At 40.8% G+C, this 17350-nt stretch overlaps 1 protein-coding gene across 3 annotated transcripts in view; it reads left to right on the plus strand.

Moving 5' to 3' along the window:
- The window catches only part of pvrl2l (PVR cell adhesion molecule related 2 like), a 315388-nt gene that overhangs the window by 107873 nt on the left and 190165 nt on the right, over positions 1–17350 (plus strand). For all 3 annotated transcript variants that reach the window (XM_026155452.2, XM_080296640.1, XM_026155450.2), the window contains exon 2: positions 16980–17092. In XM_026155452.2, coding sequence (XP_026011237.2) covers positions 16980–17092 — 113 coding nt within the window. The remainder of the gene's footprint in view (positions 1–16979; positions 17093–17350) is intronic.

Genomic DNA, 17350 nt, shown 5'->3' on the forward strand with positions numbered 1-17350 from the left:
TGCTCGACTTTGAAAACGGAAACAGAACTTTGGCAAAGGAAAGTTAGCCATTTGGCATTTGAATCACTAACAACAAAGTAAGAACAGAAAACACAGCCAGTAGTTACAATATTATTTTTGTTGGCCCATATCATTTCTATCTTATTGTTGACCTTGCTATAATTACTTTTTCATTGTCATGCAATGGACTGGACAACTACACTTGTACAAATAAGCAAGATTTTAGTAACTTGATGACCTAATTCCGCCAAATCTATGGTATGGTTTAGCGTATAGAGCAGGGGTGGGCAACTCCAGGCCTCGAGGGCCAGTGTCCTGCAGGTTTTAGATGTGTCCTTGATCCAACACAGCTGATTCAAATGGCTAAATTACCTGCTCAACATGTCTTGAAGTTCTCCAGAGGCCTGGTAATGAACTAATCAGTTGACCCCCGGGTGATATCTTAAACCTGCAGGAAACCGGCGCTCGAGGCCTGGAGTTGCCTACCTCAGTTATACAGAGTCCGTAACATGATTTGGTACATTTGGCATGGATCAGGGATCTCTCTACTCTATAGTCGGTGCTTCCTGTATAGCCAGTATACATCCTGTACAAGGTGACCTGTTCTGTATTCATAAACAATGTGTCAGTCATTGTTCATGAATACAAAAAAGTTATTAAAACTAAATGATCACTAAGCAGCAGCTGATGGTTTGTGAACTGAATTTCAGCAGATGCCATCTTTCTTTTGATCTTCACAGCGATTGTTAACCTGCACACAGACAGAGCCTGTTGAAGCGTGACCGGTCACTGATCATATTTTCAAATGAATCGGCATCTACTTCAGCAGCTGCTGTTAGCAACAGTAATCATTTTAATAATACACTACAGACCTCTGTGGTTTTAGCAAAGTCAAGCAAAGATGAATTGTATACACAGAGCACTTTGATGTCCCATGAAAATTACTGTTATTATTATAATTTAGTTTCGCCCATATGTGTAAAAACCTCAAAACAAACTTTTTTATACTTTTAGTTCTGCTTCCACAGTGATTTGTACCAATCTTCTGCTGACGTTACAAACAAGTCTGAACTAACTGCAACCTCTTGGCCCAAGCACAAACAATCCTTCCATAAAGGGAGTCAGTGACGTGTTGTTGAGAAAAAAGGAAGAGCTGCCTGTTCAAATCCATAATTTTTAATTAATAATATAATTTCATTCAGGTGGTGAACTTTAAAAAACACAAAACTGTATTTGCTTCTCATCTGTTGGCCACTGATCTTAATGTTCTTTCTCCGATGAGACAGACGTTGATTATAAGTGCAATAAATGCATTAGCTGATCGTACCTGTCAGATAATTGTTTCAGTGCTTGTGCGCAGCTTCGGAGCGAGGGAGGCTCTTCCCTGAAGCCTGTGAATTGAATGCCTTGTGTTTGAGTGTTATGACAACTGACTAAGTGGGTAATGAGGATTCATGTGAGGAGGTGGGCCTGTGGGGAAATGTGCTGTATTCACCAGAATTGCCTGCTTTATCAGTGATCTGTGTGCCTTCGAGCTCAACAGGATTCCTGCCTGTGAGGGCTCATCTTTTAATGTGTTGCTCATAGAAAAGCGAATTTTGATTAAAAGTGCTTTTAATTTGTTGCACTGTTTACCCAGAATCAACAGTGATGTTTATTGTGTTTATCATAGTTTGCAAACCCAAATAGGATAAAAATGTTAATGTTCTGGATGAAATACTCGCTCGTCTCTGTATTACAACCATGATTTGTAATGATATACATTACATGAGAAGGTCATGGGATTCTGGGGCTGATTTCCCCTCGCGCAGCAGATCTGTCGCTGTCAGAAACTAAAGTGTTAATGTTTGTATTGGTCCCCTGATCCTCCCTTATTAATTTGTGTTCGGCTTTGTAATCTGGTTATTTGCCACTTGCTTCTCATTCTGGCAGAAAATATCAGTAATTAGGGCTCAGTGCTTCACTGGCCACAATGCTCTCTTCTTAGTGTTTTACTGTAGAGTGCTTGTTAAAATGGACTTGTGTCGCTTTGAAATGAAATGAGCCAAATCCACCCCCATTGTTGGAATCCACCCGTCTATCTCAGTGATTCACAGCCTGAGCCAACCCAGGAGTGATGAGTCACAAGCTGATTTTTAGAAAAATTAGCAATTAAAAACGGATGTAAGCAGTGAAACGTGATCACTAAGTCTGCATCGTATGTTTTTTTTCCTTGTAAAATGTAAAATGTTTGTAATTTCCTGGCTTCCTTCTATAATTGATAATTAAACTTGCTCTGCTGCAAACCGCGATGCATATTTATGGCTCCAGTAGGAAGTCGCATGGATTATTTCTGTCTGTTTTCAAGCTGAAAAGGCTGAGATAAATGACTTTAAAGTCACTTAGTTTTAGACACAGGCCAGATTGACACGTGGACTCTCACGGTATGGAGGAGGCTTTTAATTATTCTCCCTGAAATATGCACAATTGAGATAACAAGGTAACATTAAACTGTTTCTGACAGGGTCACGGCTCTTTGAGAATATGGGTGAAATTGAGACTGGCAGGTGTCATGCACACACACTCACACAGGCACACGCATCAATGAGTCAGTTCCTTTTGTGTAATGAAGCCTTTTACTGTGCCAGACAACAGTTAAAAAGCCGGTCATACAGCAGGAGTGGAGGCACTTGCATGTAAGCAGTCGCTAATGGGCTTTTAACAGGGCTGCTAAACACACCTGATTGTAGTGCTGGATGATAGCGGCGAGACTGGCATTCCTGGACGGCATTCTCACAGCAAGCGCTGGGCAATAGCGGGCTAAACAAAAATGGGGACCAGGAAATGTGTCCAAGCGATTGCTGGTGGATAAATGCGAGGATTCTTGTGCCAGGAGCAGCCTGTCAAAAACTGAGAATTAAAATTAGCAGGCTTGCATGCCAGCCCCTTTACTCACACTGAATGAGTTAGTCGACTAATCTGTAAAAACAACTTACCCATCTCATCAATTCTCACTCATTTCCCAACCACAAGTCTAACGGCGCTACTCCAAGATAGTAAAAACGGTTACTCTACTTTAGATCTCGCTGTTATTTTGCTCATTACACAATTATTTACAGAGATTACTCATTAGACCGAGAAATTTCATTTATTCGAGGTTGTTTTTTCAATGCCGGGCTTCCTTGATATGTTATTTTGATTTTTCAATAAAACCCAGATTAGTAAATGAAAATTAGATGAGGTGAAGGCGACGAGGGACAATGGGTCTGACTGTAAAAAGGGTTGTTGACCAAAGGCTCTTTATTTAATTGAAGTTTCCAGTGACGGTCTGCTCCAGATTTAAGAGGACAGGTGTTATTTTAATCAACCTGCATTAAAGTGCAAAAAGAAACCACAAAGAGAACGCACTGCCCTGTGGCAGGTCAGCAGCCTATCAGAGGGCTTCTGTCAGAAATTCAATTCAAGTATTTTTAAAATTTTTGTTCTGTGTGATAGTCCTTTACCTGATCCAATAATACCAAGTGTTACCAAGTTCTGCTCAGGACTTTCATAGTATTTCCTAATATTAGCCTTATTGTGTTCTTTTGCCTTTTGCTTGTCTTTTCTTCCAATATTGGATAACCATCTAATTTGTTCACAGCTACATCTCTTATATCTCAAGCCTCTTCTCCTCTTTCTTTTTTTGAATAATTCCTTTTGATGAATTCCTCGCTGGCCTTTGATCTTCGCAAGCAGATTGCAAGTGTATTGAGCAGTGGAAATATCAGATAGAGGAGGCAAACTCTTCAATGGAACTGTGGGGAGAGCCACAGAGCCTTGATCAACAAGGCAGGGGCATGAAAAGAAATGCACTGCTCTTGAAAAAGGAGAATGGAACAAAAGCTATTGACATCAGCGCTTTGGATTCTTTGTTTTGTGATATTATGACAGACGTGTATCATTTGGTGCAGCATGGACAGAATCATGCTCGGCTTTCTCCCATCTCCAACCTTTTCCCCAAAAATCAAAAACAAAACAGGAAAAAAAGCAAATATAGTGAATTCTCTGTGCAGTTGCTACATTTGTTTTCTCCTGAATATGTTGTTCTCCTGTCCTGTCATTGCTTTTCAAACGTACACGGCTTTGTTTATGTTGTAGAGGAGGACCTCAGGGCTGGAGCAGCAAAGGTGGGCTTTTGAAAACAGAGACCTAAAATATTGAACCTTCTGTTCTTTACCTCGGCATTGCTGTCGGTGTTCTTTTTTTAATGCGTAAACATAACCTGCAGTGAAGAGGCTTTGTTCGCTAGATTACACACTCCGGCTTCTCTCTGGGTGCATTATGCTGGAACAACACCTGGGAGAACCTATGCACACATCAAGAGCTGAACTTTGATCTTTATATGGGCAAAAGGCAACATTTTTTGCTTTGCTTATCATTATTCACATCTGTGATTATTGCACAATGTGATCACAGTAGAGTAATGACACCATCTCCATTCGGATTGGTTAAAATGCAATATTTTTCCTGCTACTGGGTAAGACATCTTAAAGGAAACTGAAAGGTTGATTTTTATAACTAAAAAAGAAAGAGGGCAGCGCTTTTCTTTAGTTGTTGGTATTATTAGCTTTGCTGAGGTAGATGGGATAAGAATGCTGGAACAGCTGGAGCTGTAGAAACCAGGCAATAAAAAAAAACAAATTGCTAGAGGAATTTAAGAGGAGTGTGTAAAATAAATAAAAGTATTCAACTTCAACTTAGGAGGAACATTTACTCGATGGAGGAAGTAAACCCTTTCAAGGGTTCATCAACATTATTCCCAGCAGATCATTAAGAAAGTCTAATCCAACTGTGTGAACTTGAATGTTTTCTTTAAGCATCACCTGCTTCTGCGTTCACAAAGACAGTACAACACCCTGAACAGCTTTAAGGGGTAAATACCTTGCTCAAGGGTGCTTTCCCCAGTATTTGTTGAGGAAGAAAGAACCACTCTCGTTCACTTTACCCAGACATTTTCAGCCTTTCCTGGGGCCTTTCTCACAAGGCGGGATTAGGGGGTTATCTGGACACCATGTAACACCCAGAACAGCTCTTCTTTTTTACTTCAGACTATGTTCTGGCTTTGAAGGGTGTTCCGGGTTTTGCTCATCAAAGATATACAGTTAACTTGGGAATCCTCCTTTGTGAAAACAGTCCCTGGGCTTAAACCAACATATTTTCAGTCCAAAACCGACTGCTATGTTGTCAGCTTTAGGACTAAAACACTCAGAGTGGGATGAAATTGTCCGTGCCTGTTTTGATGTCACACCTAACAGGGACACACACACACACACACACACATATCTATGGATCGATCGATCGATCGATCTATCGATCTATTTATCTAGAGAGATCACCCCTGAATGATCAGATTCCATTGAATTATTTTCATGTATTTGACAAGTACAGTGCTCATTAATCTACAGGAAAATAACTGTAAATGAACCCTTTAGACTTTTTTCCCTCTGTATTGCAAGACTCTCAAGGTTGCATTTTGAGAAATTACGCCAAGAAAACAGCAATGCAACCTCTTGTTGCCTCTCGAGTACTCTTGTGTAGAGATCCATCTTTTTGCCATCTTTAAACATTCAGCACATGCAAATAACAGGGACTGCTCCTTTGTAATGTCATGTCTCCGTTTTACCTTTTTCTGTTGTAGATTTGCATGCATGAAATACCTGAGCAGTTGGGAGATAAGCTATCTACACTAAGGTGCCCTACAAATTATACTGTGTAACTAAATTGCATATCTGCCACCTATTCATTATTGTAACAATGGCTTTTGTGTGGAGTATCATGAACCTTATCAAGCTCTCGACGGTGTAAGGGTGTCAGAGAGAATGGAAAATCCCTGCTACATTTATCATCAAAAGGCCTTCAAACCTGATTAAAGATGACTATATGCAGCACTCATTTAGTATCAAATACCAATTACTGGTGAGTCAGTTCTCATCGTGAGACATGCACAGAGACACCACAGCTGTAAAACTGCTTTAACGCTTCTTTAAAGATACAGGTGAATGAATATGGTGCCTTTGTAAAATACCAACTTTCAGAAATGAAAACCAGTACAGTCCTTATAAGATTGTCCACTGGGCGTTTTTGGAAATAAGTGCCAGAGGATTTTGAAAGTGTTTCATAAGCCCATAGGCCATATCATTTTCTCAGCCCACAGAGGATTATGCAGCCCTTCAGTTCCAGTTAAAAAAGAAAAAGAGAAAAAAAGAAAAGAAAAGAAAAAAAATCGCTATAACTGGAGTTAATAGGTTGTCAGTTGACAGCACAGTAACACTGAAAAGCCACCCACAGTGTAAACATGCCAATTATTTCAGCTGTCAGCTACCCATTAATGTTAAACTGAAAGTATTTTTTTTCTGCCTTTGTGACTCAGTCTATCACCTCGCATGCCTGACAATTAATGCCAAAAATAATTGAAATTACAGTTCTTTAACCTATTGAAAATTAAGGATTATCATTCAAAATTGGAACATTTTTGCTGGTAACTTCACAGATTTTTGCAAATCCTTTATTTCTCTCACATAAAATTACCTCTCCTTCACTGAGAACCAATCGCGTTTCGCTTTGTAGCGATGCGCCGCAACTTAATTTTCTATTTTGACATAAAAGATTGACTTGAAGCAGTATTATTCCTCCATTTCAATAAACTGCTTACTGTTAAGACAATTGAGTTGTCACAGTATTCATGGACGCTATTCAGAGACCTGAATTATCGCTTGCCTGAGTGTGCCTGGTGGCCGTTATCATTTCACCGTTACATTTCTAGACTTCTTTCCACCTGCAGATGCAGTCTGAGAAAAATGAGTTTGAAATCACACCAGGGAACTAATCACACAGAGCATTCATCATCAAACCAACAGTTGCACATTTACAGAGATTGTTCGGGGTGATTCCAGCTGTCACAAGCATAGCTAATTTGCTATTTCAATTCCTGTAAACAACCTTGTGCACTTTCATCACATGTGCTGCAAGAACTAAATCTAATTAACCAAAGACTAGGTGCTTCCCCTGCAAGCTCGAGGTAATTAGGGGTCAGTGATGTGCAGAGAGACAACAACTTGCAAAACTTTTTTGCCCTTTTCTATAGCGCATTTTGTTTTTTAACAGTTGCATGTTGACTATTTTTGTCTGTTTTAAATGAAAGGACCTGAACCGTTAATGATCCTTAGAAAATTTGGTTTCATGCAGAATGAAAATCACTACATGGTCTGCTCTGTAGTCACATCATTTGTTGGCAACAGTGATATAAACTGAAGTGTAGTGGATGGTGCTTGTTGTGGTTACATAAGGAGTTTTTTCAGCGTTAATGATAAATATCTGATTTGTCAGATTCGAATCGGCTTTTTCTCAACTTTGATTCGTCTGTGAGTGAGAAGTAATGATGGCAAGCTTTTGCTTTGAGGACTTTGAATGTTGTCAAGGCTAAGATTCATAGGAATTGTACAGAAATAAATGCTGCCAGACAGAAAAACCGCCGTCTACAGACCATATCAGTTCACCTTTTTATAAAACAAATACCAACATTTTCGAAATTGAAAACCAAACATCTATGGAAAGAATGAGAATGTATACAGCCTTGGTATTTAGGTGACATTTGTTAAAATGTAGCAGAAGCTGTCGAGTGTGAGCTGATACAGTAACTGTTTGTGTGGAACTAAAGCTGTCCTTGTGACAAGTAATCTCCCTTTTCGCTTCCCTCTGCCGTGTTGTTGATCAGTGCTCTGCTACTGAAAAGATAGCTATGATTATGAGCTGTCAAATACCAATTACCGGTAATTCAAGTCCCCAGTTAGTGGTGGATGAGACAGTCACTCAACTCCAACGCCTTCCTCTTCTCTTCTAATTCACATGACCTTTGATGAATTGTATTTTTTTCATTCATGAAAGTCATGAGGAGATTTTAATGGCTGCTGACGTGCTATACAGTGGATCAAAATGACTGATATCACACACTGTTGTCTAGGGCTGCCACGATTGGTCGACTAGTCACGATTACGTCAACTATCAAAATCGTCGACGACTGATTTAATAGTTGACGCATCGTTTGAAGGTTTGTAAGATCACAAAAGACGAAGGAATAAGTAGTAGGATTTAAGAGTGTAATAACGGACTGAAACAGAAGATGGCAGCACTGCATGTACAAGGATGCCAGCTGCCGTTAAACCCAGAAGAAGAAGAAGAAGAAGAAGCTGTGTCCCAGAATTCATAGCGCAGCCCAGCTCAGTTTACAACAATGGCAGCAGCTAGTTAGTTTTAATATTACTCGTATTATTCTTTCTGGGTCACAAAATAAACGTTTAACATATTTTCAGGCGAGAATGTAGCTGTGTAAACCTCAAATATCTGCTCAGTTTATCAAGACACCACATATTTTCAAAAGCGCTTTTCGGAGACGTCTGTTACCCACTAGCTCGATAGCTAGCCGGGGGCAAGGCTCACTAGAGCCCGTGAGAACACCGGACTCCCGGCAAATCGTTTTCAAACCCACTGCCGTCTTTCACTACTCAGGTTAAATATATATAAGTCACTTAAATAACTTAAAAATGTTATTGTTTGGCTTTTTTTTAGTATTTTATTTGTTCCTGAGTAAATCGGTTTGGCTGAGATTAAAGTTATAGTTTTTATACAGCTGAATAAACGTCAAGACGACAACTGATTATCAGAAGTGTGAGATGCTCGAGAATATACTCCGGTGTCCGTTATATTTTAGATAGCAAGGAGTTTATTAAACTTCACCGAAACAATCTGAAAATTTCATTAAAATTTAATAAACTATCATCTTGTCTTTATTTTTAGTTAGCACATACCGTAAACACTTAAAGCTGTAAGCTAATGATAGTTATATAAGAGCAGATGCATGCTGGTGCAATAAGCTGTACTCCAATGGATGCATGATCTGATTAGTCGACTAATCGCAAAAATAATCTGTGACTAGTCGACTATCAAAATAATCGTTTGTGGCAGCCCTACTGTTGTCCTGTTCTAACTTCAGACTCTGCGACTAAATATAAGCAATAATAATGTGATGCTTTCAAGACCCCAACCCTGTTATCAGCCAATTACACGACCACTTACATGAAGGATTATAACTTATCCATCCATTTTCTTCCACTTATCCGGGGCCGGGTCGCGGGGGCAGCAGCCCAAGCAGAGAAGCTCAAACCAGTCCAGAACACCCAGGTGCTCCCAGGCCAGCCGAGAGATCTAATCTCTCCAGCGTGTCCTGGGTCTAACCCGGGGCCTTCTCCCCATGGGACATGCCCAGAACACCTCACCCAGGAGGCATCCTTGTCAGATGCCCGAACTGCCTCAACTGGCTCCTTTCGACGTGGAGGAGCAGCGGCTCTACTCTGAGCCCCTCCCGAACGCCCGAACTTCTCACCCTAGCTCTAAGGGAGAGGCCAGCCACCCTTTGGAGGAAGCTCATTTCCGCTGCTTGTATCCGCGATCTCATTCTTTCCGTCACTACCCAGAGCTTGTGACCATTGTTGAGGGTAGGGGCGTAGATCGACCGGGAAATAATGTCTTCACCACAACAGACTGGTACAGCATCGCATCACTGCGGCCACCCCACCAATCCGTCTCTCGATCTCCTGCTCCCTTTTCCCGACATCTTAAACAATACGCTGTGATACTTAAACTCCTCCACAAGGGCAGGAACTCGTCCCTGACCCAGAGTGGGCACTCCACCTTTTTCAAGATGAGGACCATGGCCTCAGATTTATAACTAAACTCACCTTCATTAGTCTAAAGCCCATCTTTGGTGTCTCACATAGGTGTACTGGCTCACCTTGTCACTGCTGCCTTCCTCTCCATCGTTCGCCTCTTACTCCTCCTTCGTCTAAAAATGTATTTTCCATTGTAACCGAAGCTCTTATATAAAATTCCAATAATGCCATGAGCAATGCTGAGTGAGGAAACTGTGATTAAACCTTCATTGCATGAATCTTTCATTTTCCATCTCTCGTTAGCAGCACAGTTACAGTATATTTGTGACGATATTGGCAGCCTACAGCTCAGTTTATGCTTGATCACTCAACGCTTTCGACAGCTGTCTCTCGACAAAGAAGGTATGTTGCACCTCCACCTACATTCATACCCGAGTGACAAAAGCTGGAGGATAGAGATATGATTAAGCGAAGTGATCGCGCATTTAACACCACGTACCTGGGGGCTCTGCCAAGACAGATGTTGTTTGGCTCGTGAATGAGCACAGAAAAGAAACAGAAACGAAACAGGCAATTTTATATTATATGAATCAGCGATGTAGAAGAATACTTATTTCAAGACTCCAGACCTGTTATGGACGGAAGTCTATAAATTAGTGCCTTGTTCGGTAAAGTGCTACTTTTGTTTCTGAACTACTCAGTGGGGGAAAGAAGTCTTCAGCTAAAGTTTGAAGTATGGAGTCTATGAAAAAGTGAAAGGTACTTCTAGTCAGTTTTATTCAGTTTGGCTAGAGGCCTTTCTTCTTAGTCCTTTGATCGCAGAGAAACAGGCCATAAAAAATGAAAACAGAGTATAAAACACTAATAAGAGAACTGAAAGTGAAAATACTCAGTTGTTTTAAACTATAACAGTGAGAAATAAGCAGGGGGACACAAAAAACATTTGTAAATCATACACTGAAAATCAGGGTTGGGCAACTCCAGGCCTTGAGGGTCGGTGTCCTGCAGGTTTAAGATATCACCCTGGGTCAGCACACCTGAATCAAACGATTAGTTCATTACCAGGCCTCTGGAGAACTTCAAGACATGTTGAGGAGGTAATTTAGCCATTTGAATCAGCTGTGTTGGATCAAGGACACATCTAAAACCTGCAGGACACCGGCCCTTGTGGTGTTGGACACCCCTGCTGTAAATAAAAGATGGATGTAGCTACTTTAACACCACCCACTGGTTTTCAAACTCAAAGTTTAAATATAAACTGTAGCATTTTGGACACCACCGTGTTGATTTCTTGGTATCAGGAGGAGAGGGTTAAGTGTTGTTATCAGCTAATGCTAAGATTAGTTTGCAGGTTCCATCCATAGACTGATTCCACACACGACACATGGACACCTGTTAATTAGTGCCAAGTAACATATAAAGAAACATAAAATACTAGCATTTCTCTCACAAAACTGAAGCACGTGCTGCTACTATTATTAATCACACAGTGAGCCACATTATTAGACACATAATTCCTTTAAAAATGCAAAGTGACTCGAATTAGGTGAAACGTAACAAACAGCTAGAGGCTATATCTGCCTCAATCACCATCAGCCTCTCAGTCTAAGGAGCCGTGACCTAAAAATAATTTTAAAGCCTTCTTGGTATAAAGGGTTAAATTGGCTCCTGGGACCAAAGCTGTCCTTTTACACAAAGGTGTCAATGTGATTATTTCGTCTGTAAAGCTGCTTCTATAGGGATTTACCTCCTTTAGAAGCAGCCATGAATGAAAATGCACTTTTTGGCATTTGCTTCATTTTTCATCCCTCAAGGTTTTTGCTTGGTAAAAGTAGTAATCTGGATTTTCTGCAAAATTACAGCAAATGGTACAGCTTGGGAGGAAAATAACCTCTACTGATTGTTACCTTGGTCAGCCATAAATATATCCCCTGCTGCCAACAATTTGTGATTTAGTCACAAAGGGAAAAATACAGCTATGGATTCATAATGTACCGCTGATATGTTTAAAGTCATTCTCCATGCAGAAGCCTGAGCTTTTCAAATGCATCCATTCTTTCACTTTTATCAGCTGACAGCTGCTGGCAATCAACCAGATAAAAGCTGACATAGCTGACATCATGACAGGCTGACAGAAAACTCCAAAACAAAACAGCTGTGGTTCATTGCCTTCTATAAGCATGTGATTTGGATGTTAATGTGGATGACTGAGCACCCCATCAGCATATTCCTCACGTTCTTCCTGCATGCCTGTCTACATGGGGAATCTCCACATAAACAGGCAAATGCCACAAGCCTCTAAATGTCAATTAACTGTGATTCATCTCCCTGGTGCTTTGAGAGAGACGCAGAATGTGGCTGTTCACCTACACCTTCCCTTTTTGACTTTCTGTTTGTGTTTAGCTGTTGCTCCAATCCACAGTGACTTCCAGTAGGAATAAGCTACAAACTGTGGGATCACTGGGGTTGCAAGCTGGAGAGGATTAAAAAGATAAGAATTATTGTGGTGCACTGACACCAATTTCCTTGATAGCGGGACAAACATTTGTACGTTATGCTTCCAGAAAACAATACAATTAGGCATAAGCAATGATGACACTTGATTTCACAGGGCTGAGTGTTTTCTGTAAGCAACTTACTTTAGCAACCTTTAAAGTTTATGTTTCAATAAAGCTGAAGAAAAATAAAATATATACATACTTGGACTGTTCATTGAGAGCTTTCCCCAGTTTTAGGCGATAGAAGAGCAGGCTCCTGATCTTTTCAGATTGCTTTTATTTAATAAAAATTCTATTTGATTTTTTTTTAAAAATCAAAACTTCTCTTTCTTGGCTATTAGCTGAGGTCTTTTGAACCTCACCCATCTGCATCTTTAAAGATTTAAAGACTGTTGGAGATGCAGTGGCCTAGAAGTTGGGGTGAGTGTGGCATGGCCTAAAACGCCCTCGGCAGCTGAGAACCTACTTCATGTCCCGATGGGCCTGACATTTGCTGCATGGCACTCCCCTGCTCTCATTCCCCACATTTCCCATCTGCAGTACTTGCATTCAACATGTTAATTACAACTATTCAATAAAGGCAGTTACTGATTGCAATGTCTCTATGCACCAGAACTACTAAAAGCAAATAACAGAAAACAACTCAAGTAGAATTTTGACTTTTTTTCTTCTTTTTTGGGGAGTTAAAGCCTTCACCCAATATCCAAGTATGCAATTACACCTTTTTATTACTTTTTCTTCTTCTTTTTCATTTGGGTTTCTTCCTTTAGGAGTTAAAACATTAGATCATCCGCCTCCGCCTTTATCACCCCAGCTTTCTGCATGTATTCCTTCACTGTCTCCATAAACCTCTGAGGTCTTTCCCTTCTCCTCTTGTCTTTCAGCTGCATATTCAACATTCTTTGTCCAGTGTATCCGCTGAGACTTGTTAGACACTTCTCTGCACATGTCCAAGCCATCTCAGCCTCGCCTCTCTAACTTTGTCTCCAAGCCATTCATGCAAACGTGCTCAAACAAACAGACTCACAAATAGCTTAACATCTTCAACTGGGCCACCTCCAGCTCCACCTCCTCTCTTTTTTTAGTGCCAGTGTTTCCAAACCACATATCATAGCAGGCCTCATTTTGGAAACCTCCCCTTCCTCTCTTTCTGCTATCCTTGCTGCTGTCCCACCCCTGACACTAATGTCCACCCACTCCCCCCCTGCCTCTGCCGTCCTCTCCTGTGTGCCGTCCGTTTGCTTATGATGGTTGACCACAGGTCGCTGTTACCCATCTCCCCTATTCTGTCTTGCTTCTGCTGACTTTCATTCCTCTTCACTCCAGAGCACATCTCCACCTCTCTGCACTCTCAGTACATATCACAGTGTTGTCTACCTTACTACTTACCATGAACCAGGAAGCTGCTGTGGAACTATTTTTTACCTTTCACTCTCACCTAGTGTTTGATAGTCACGTCTCGGTTTCTTTTGCTATCACTACATTTCCAGAGATACCATAATCATGCTGATAGAACTGATAGAACCAGTATTTAGTGTTTTCTTAACATAATTTACCCACTTTTTTTTTAAATCTTTTGAGACTGATTTCATGTTTGACAACAACTTTTGTGAGCTTTCATTTTTTTTTTCATGCAAGTCTTCTGTAGCTTAGATGATATTTTTCCACACGATGTATTATATTTGCACACTCTGACAAACTAAATGTCAGTGTTTAAAACGTAGCCTATACACTGCAGCAAACAAGTATCAGCTTGGATGGTTAACCTCAAAACAAGCAGCAACTTTGCTGCAGCTGAGATCACGCTGGTCTGTATGTACAGTCAGAATGAAAACTTTCTCACCCTCTCACTCGTCTCATCTCAGGGAGCCAGTAGGTTCGGTCTCCATCTGACTCTGAGGAAATGAATCATCTGTGGTGTCATCTCATGCTCTCTGCTCCCTTATTTTACTTTTCAAGGATTTAGCTTTTTCTCCTCGTGTCGCTTTTTGACCATTTTTAAAACTTCCCCTCTCTCCGGTTTTCTTTATTTCCTCCTCCAGTCTACTCCTCCACCTCTCTCAGCTTCAGACATTCCTTTAGTCGCTTTTCCTCGTTTATTCCGTAATATTTATTCCCCTAAATAAATGTTTCTACCATCCTTCTCAAAGCTCCTTTCATATTCTTCCTGACATCGTTTTCTTTCACTGTTTAGCTCTTTTAACCTCAATACACCTCATTTTCCTTCACCATCATCCCCTCTTCCTCTCTTTTCTCCCTGTTTCTGTTTATTATATTTTTCCCCGTGCGTCACAGAAGAGATTTCATTGACCACTATGAATAACCCAAACATTTATGTGGTTCATGGCTTTGGTGAGACCATCTGGTGTGTCTGTGTATTTCTGCATTTTGGTTTCTTTATGAATAGTGGGAGTTGTGTGTTGATGTGTTTAATTAAGTGAAATTAATCCGCGTTTTTGTTTATGAGAAAAGAAAAAAGCAAATGTGAACAAAAATGACATCGAAAGAGAAGCAAATGGGGAAAACAGATTCAAACTCTGCTGTTTTCGTTGTTGTCGGGTTGTGTAAAAACTTAATTTATTTTATTTGCATGTCTATATGTGTGTGTGTCTGTGTGTGTGAGTGTGTTGGACCCACAGTAGGAATGGATAAATGGTTTGACAGCCCGTTGTCTCCCTTGGGGTAAAAAGTGTGCTTCAGTGACTCAGTCAGTCTTATCTGCACTCACATTACAGTGAGATGCTGTGATTTATGCGCACACTCTGACGTACAACGATCACACATGCACACATCAGTCCTGCGCTGTAAAGCATGCATATGACTTCACACACAAAATCCACTCCCGCACACATGGTTGGACACGCGGATGCGCGCATGCTGTAAATCCAAAACAACCCAAGACCTCCTGCAGCACACAACCTTCACACTTCTTTTGTTAGTGTGACTGCGTTTTACAGCTGATTTTCGGGCTAAATCCCGGCCAGCTCATTCACCTCCATGGTGCAGAATGTAACATATTGTCCTAATCAATCCCTCACACACTAAGAGGCTTTTTCCAAACACACCCGAGGCTAGCTAGCGGTTATAGCTAGCGGTTAGTGAGTGCTTATCCCCTTTTTCTTGTGGTGAGAGTAAGAGGCCGGCTCCCCACAAGAATTTTATCTTTACAGGCACAGAAGCTGGCTGAGAGGGCAGAGACTAAGGGGAGGTAGACAAGAAAGGCCTTGGTAGGATTTGATCCCGGGTCAGCAGGGGATCTGGAGCTTGAATGAGTGAAAGCAGCAGGTCAAGTAAAAAACAAGAAAAAGAAAGAGAAAAGCTTCATTAAGTTACTCCAAATGAGTGTTTGATGGCTCACTGTGAAAAACAACATTTTGACTGCAAAGCATGAACATTTGGACACGCTTAAAATGTCACTCCCAGTCTCATATGATTGTTTATGGATGTTGCCAAACACTTTGAGCTGCTGGATTTGGCCCAGATTGTATTAAGAAAGGATTACAAGTTCTCTGATCCTTTGTCTTTTCATTTTTCTTTCTTATTCTGGTTGAGCCATTTTCTGTCTTTCTCCCTCTGTTGGCTACAAGAATTACAAGTTCATTAAAGTCCTTCAATTTTAAGAAATTTATACAGCAAGTGAATATTTTCTCACTAGGGGGAAAACAACACAACAAAGAGCCTACATGCAGTTTAAAGCAATGTTCTGAGGAGCACTTTTTTAAACCTGCTGTTTTGCAGAATGTGTCTAGCTCAGGGTTTCCTGCACTTCTGTTGCAAGCCTGAAATGCATTTTCTGCAACATCAGTTCTGTTTGGCAGATCAATCTGAAATTCAGTTGACGTCCGGCTCTCCTGTGGAGAGTATTTGAACAAAGAAACCTGATACATGGGTAGGAACACCAATTCTTGTTGGCAAGAAAATAGCGTATCACAGCAGCACAGTGACATTTTGTTACAAATTGATAAAAAGGGATAAAGTATAGGTTTGAAAGGTCTGGCAGCTGCATAGAGCTGAGTCAGTCAATTACAGAATGACGGATGAATGTTAAAAAACTAATTCCTCTTGTCCAGTTTAAACTCTGTGTTCTGACACAGCCTGCGGGTCAACAGGTGGCACACAGTGTTGAGGCATTGCTTGGCTGTTAGCATATGTGTTTGATCTCTGTTTAAGTTTGATCGCAGAGGGCGGCTCTCCCGGCTTGTTTTCATTAAACCTGTGCTGGCCTTGTTGACCTTCTCTGCTCCCTCAACACTTTTCACTTCAGCTTGAAAGGAAAAGTTACAGGTGCCTTCCTTTGAATTGCAAACAGATGAAAGGCAAAGTAACCAACCGTGTTCCTAGAGGCTCGCCCCCTAGCGATGTCTCCTGGTAGACAAGCTTTACTGTAATGAGGAGGACCCAGGTGAAGGAAGCCTCTGCCTGAGGCTTTTTTACCAAAGACTAATGATTCTGAATTTTTATTTCTTTCTCTTTAAGGAGCTTGTCTCTTTTCTCTCATGGTCTCCTGTTCGTTTAATCCTCTTTCTCGCTCTGTTTTGAGTATAGTTCTCTAAATTATCTATAATGAATGAAGGAGGTTGATCCTTCACAATCATGGCAAACAAAACGTGGGAGGGGAAAATATCAGTCACAGCAAGTGCATTTAATTAAAAGCCCACTGAAAATGCTTTCCTCTCAGATTCTTACCTCTTTTAGTCCCTGTTTGTTCAACTTCCTCTTTTAAATTTATTACAAAGAAATATGATGATATGAATGATTGCATAATCTCTCTTCTCCTTTCTCTTTCTTCTGCTTTCAGAAATTGGGGCTCCAAAAGTGCAAGTTGCGGAGGAGCTGGAGGCGTATCCCACAGAGTCTGTTGAGCTCAGCTGCCAATTTAACGATGGAGGCGGTCTGACCAAGCTCACACAGGTTAGCAGATGAAAGACAACATTGTTAATAATTCCAGAAGTGCTGAGATTCAGAGCTTAAAAGTAAGGCGTGCACTGTAGCCTAATGGACACGCTTATTTAGGGGTCAAATGGCCAGTCTCTCCTCCATGATCTGTTCATTCGACCGGTAACATAAAGACATGCCAATAAGGAAACTCATGGTAAAAGTTTCCAAGAAACTGAACAGTTTAAAAATAAATAGATACAAAAAGTTATCTAGACTGTCTCCGGTAGGAAG

Source organism: Astatotilapia calliptera, chromosome 22 (assembly GCF_964374335.1).
Source record: "Astatotilapia calliptera chromosome 22, fAstCal68.1, whole genome shotgun sequence".
NCBI classification, from domain to species: domain Eukaryota; kingdom Metazoa; phylum Chordata; class Actinopteri; order Cichliformes; family Cichlidae; genus Astatotilapia; species Astatotilapia calliptera.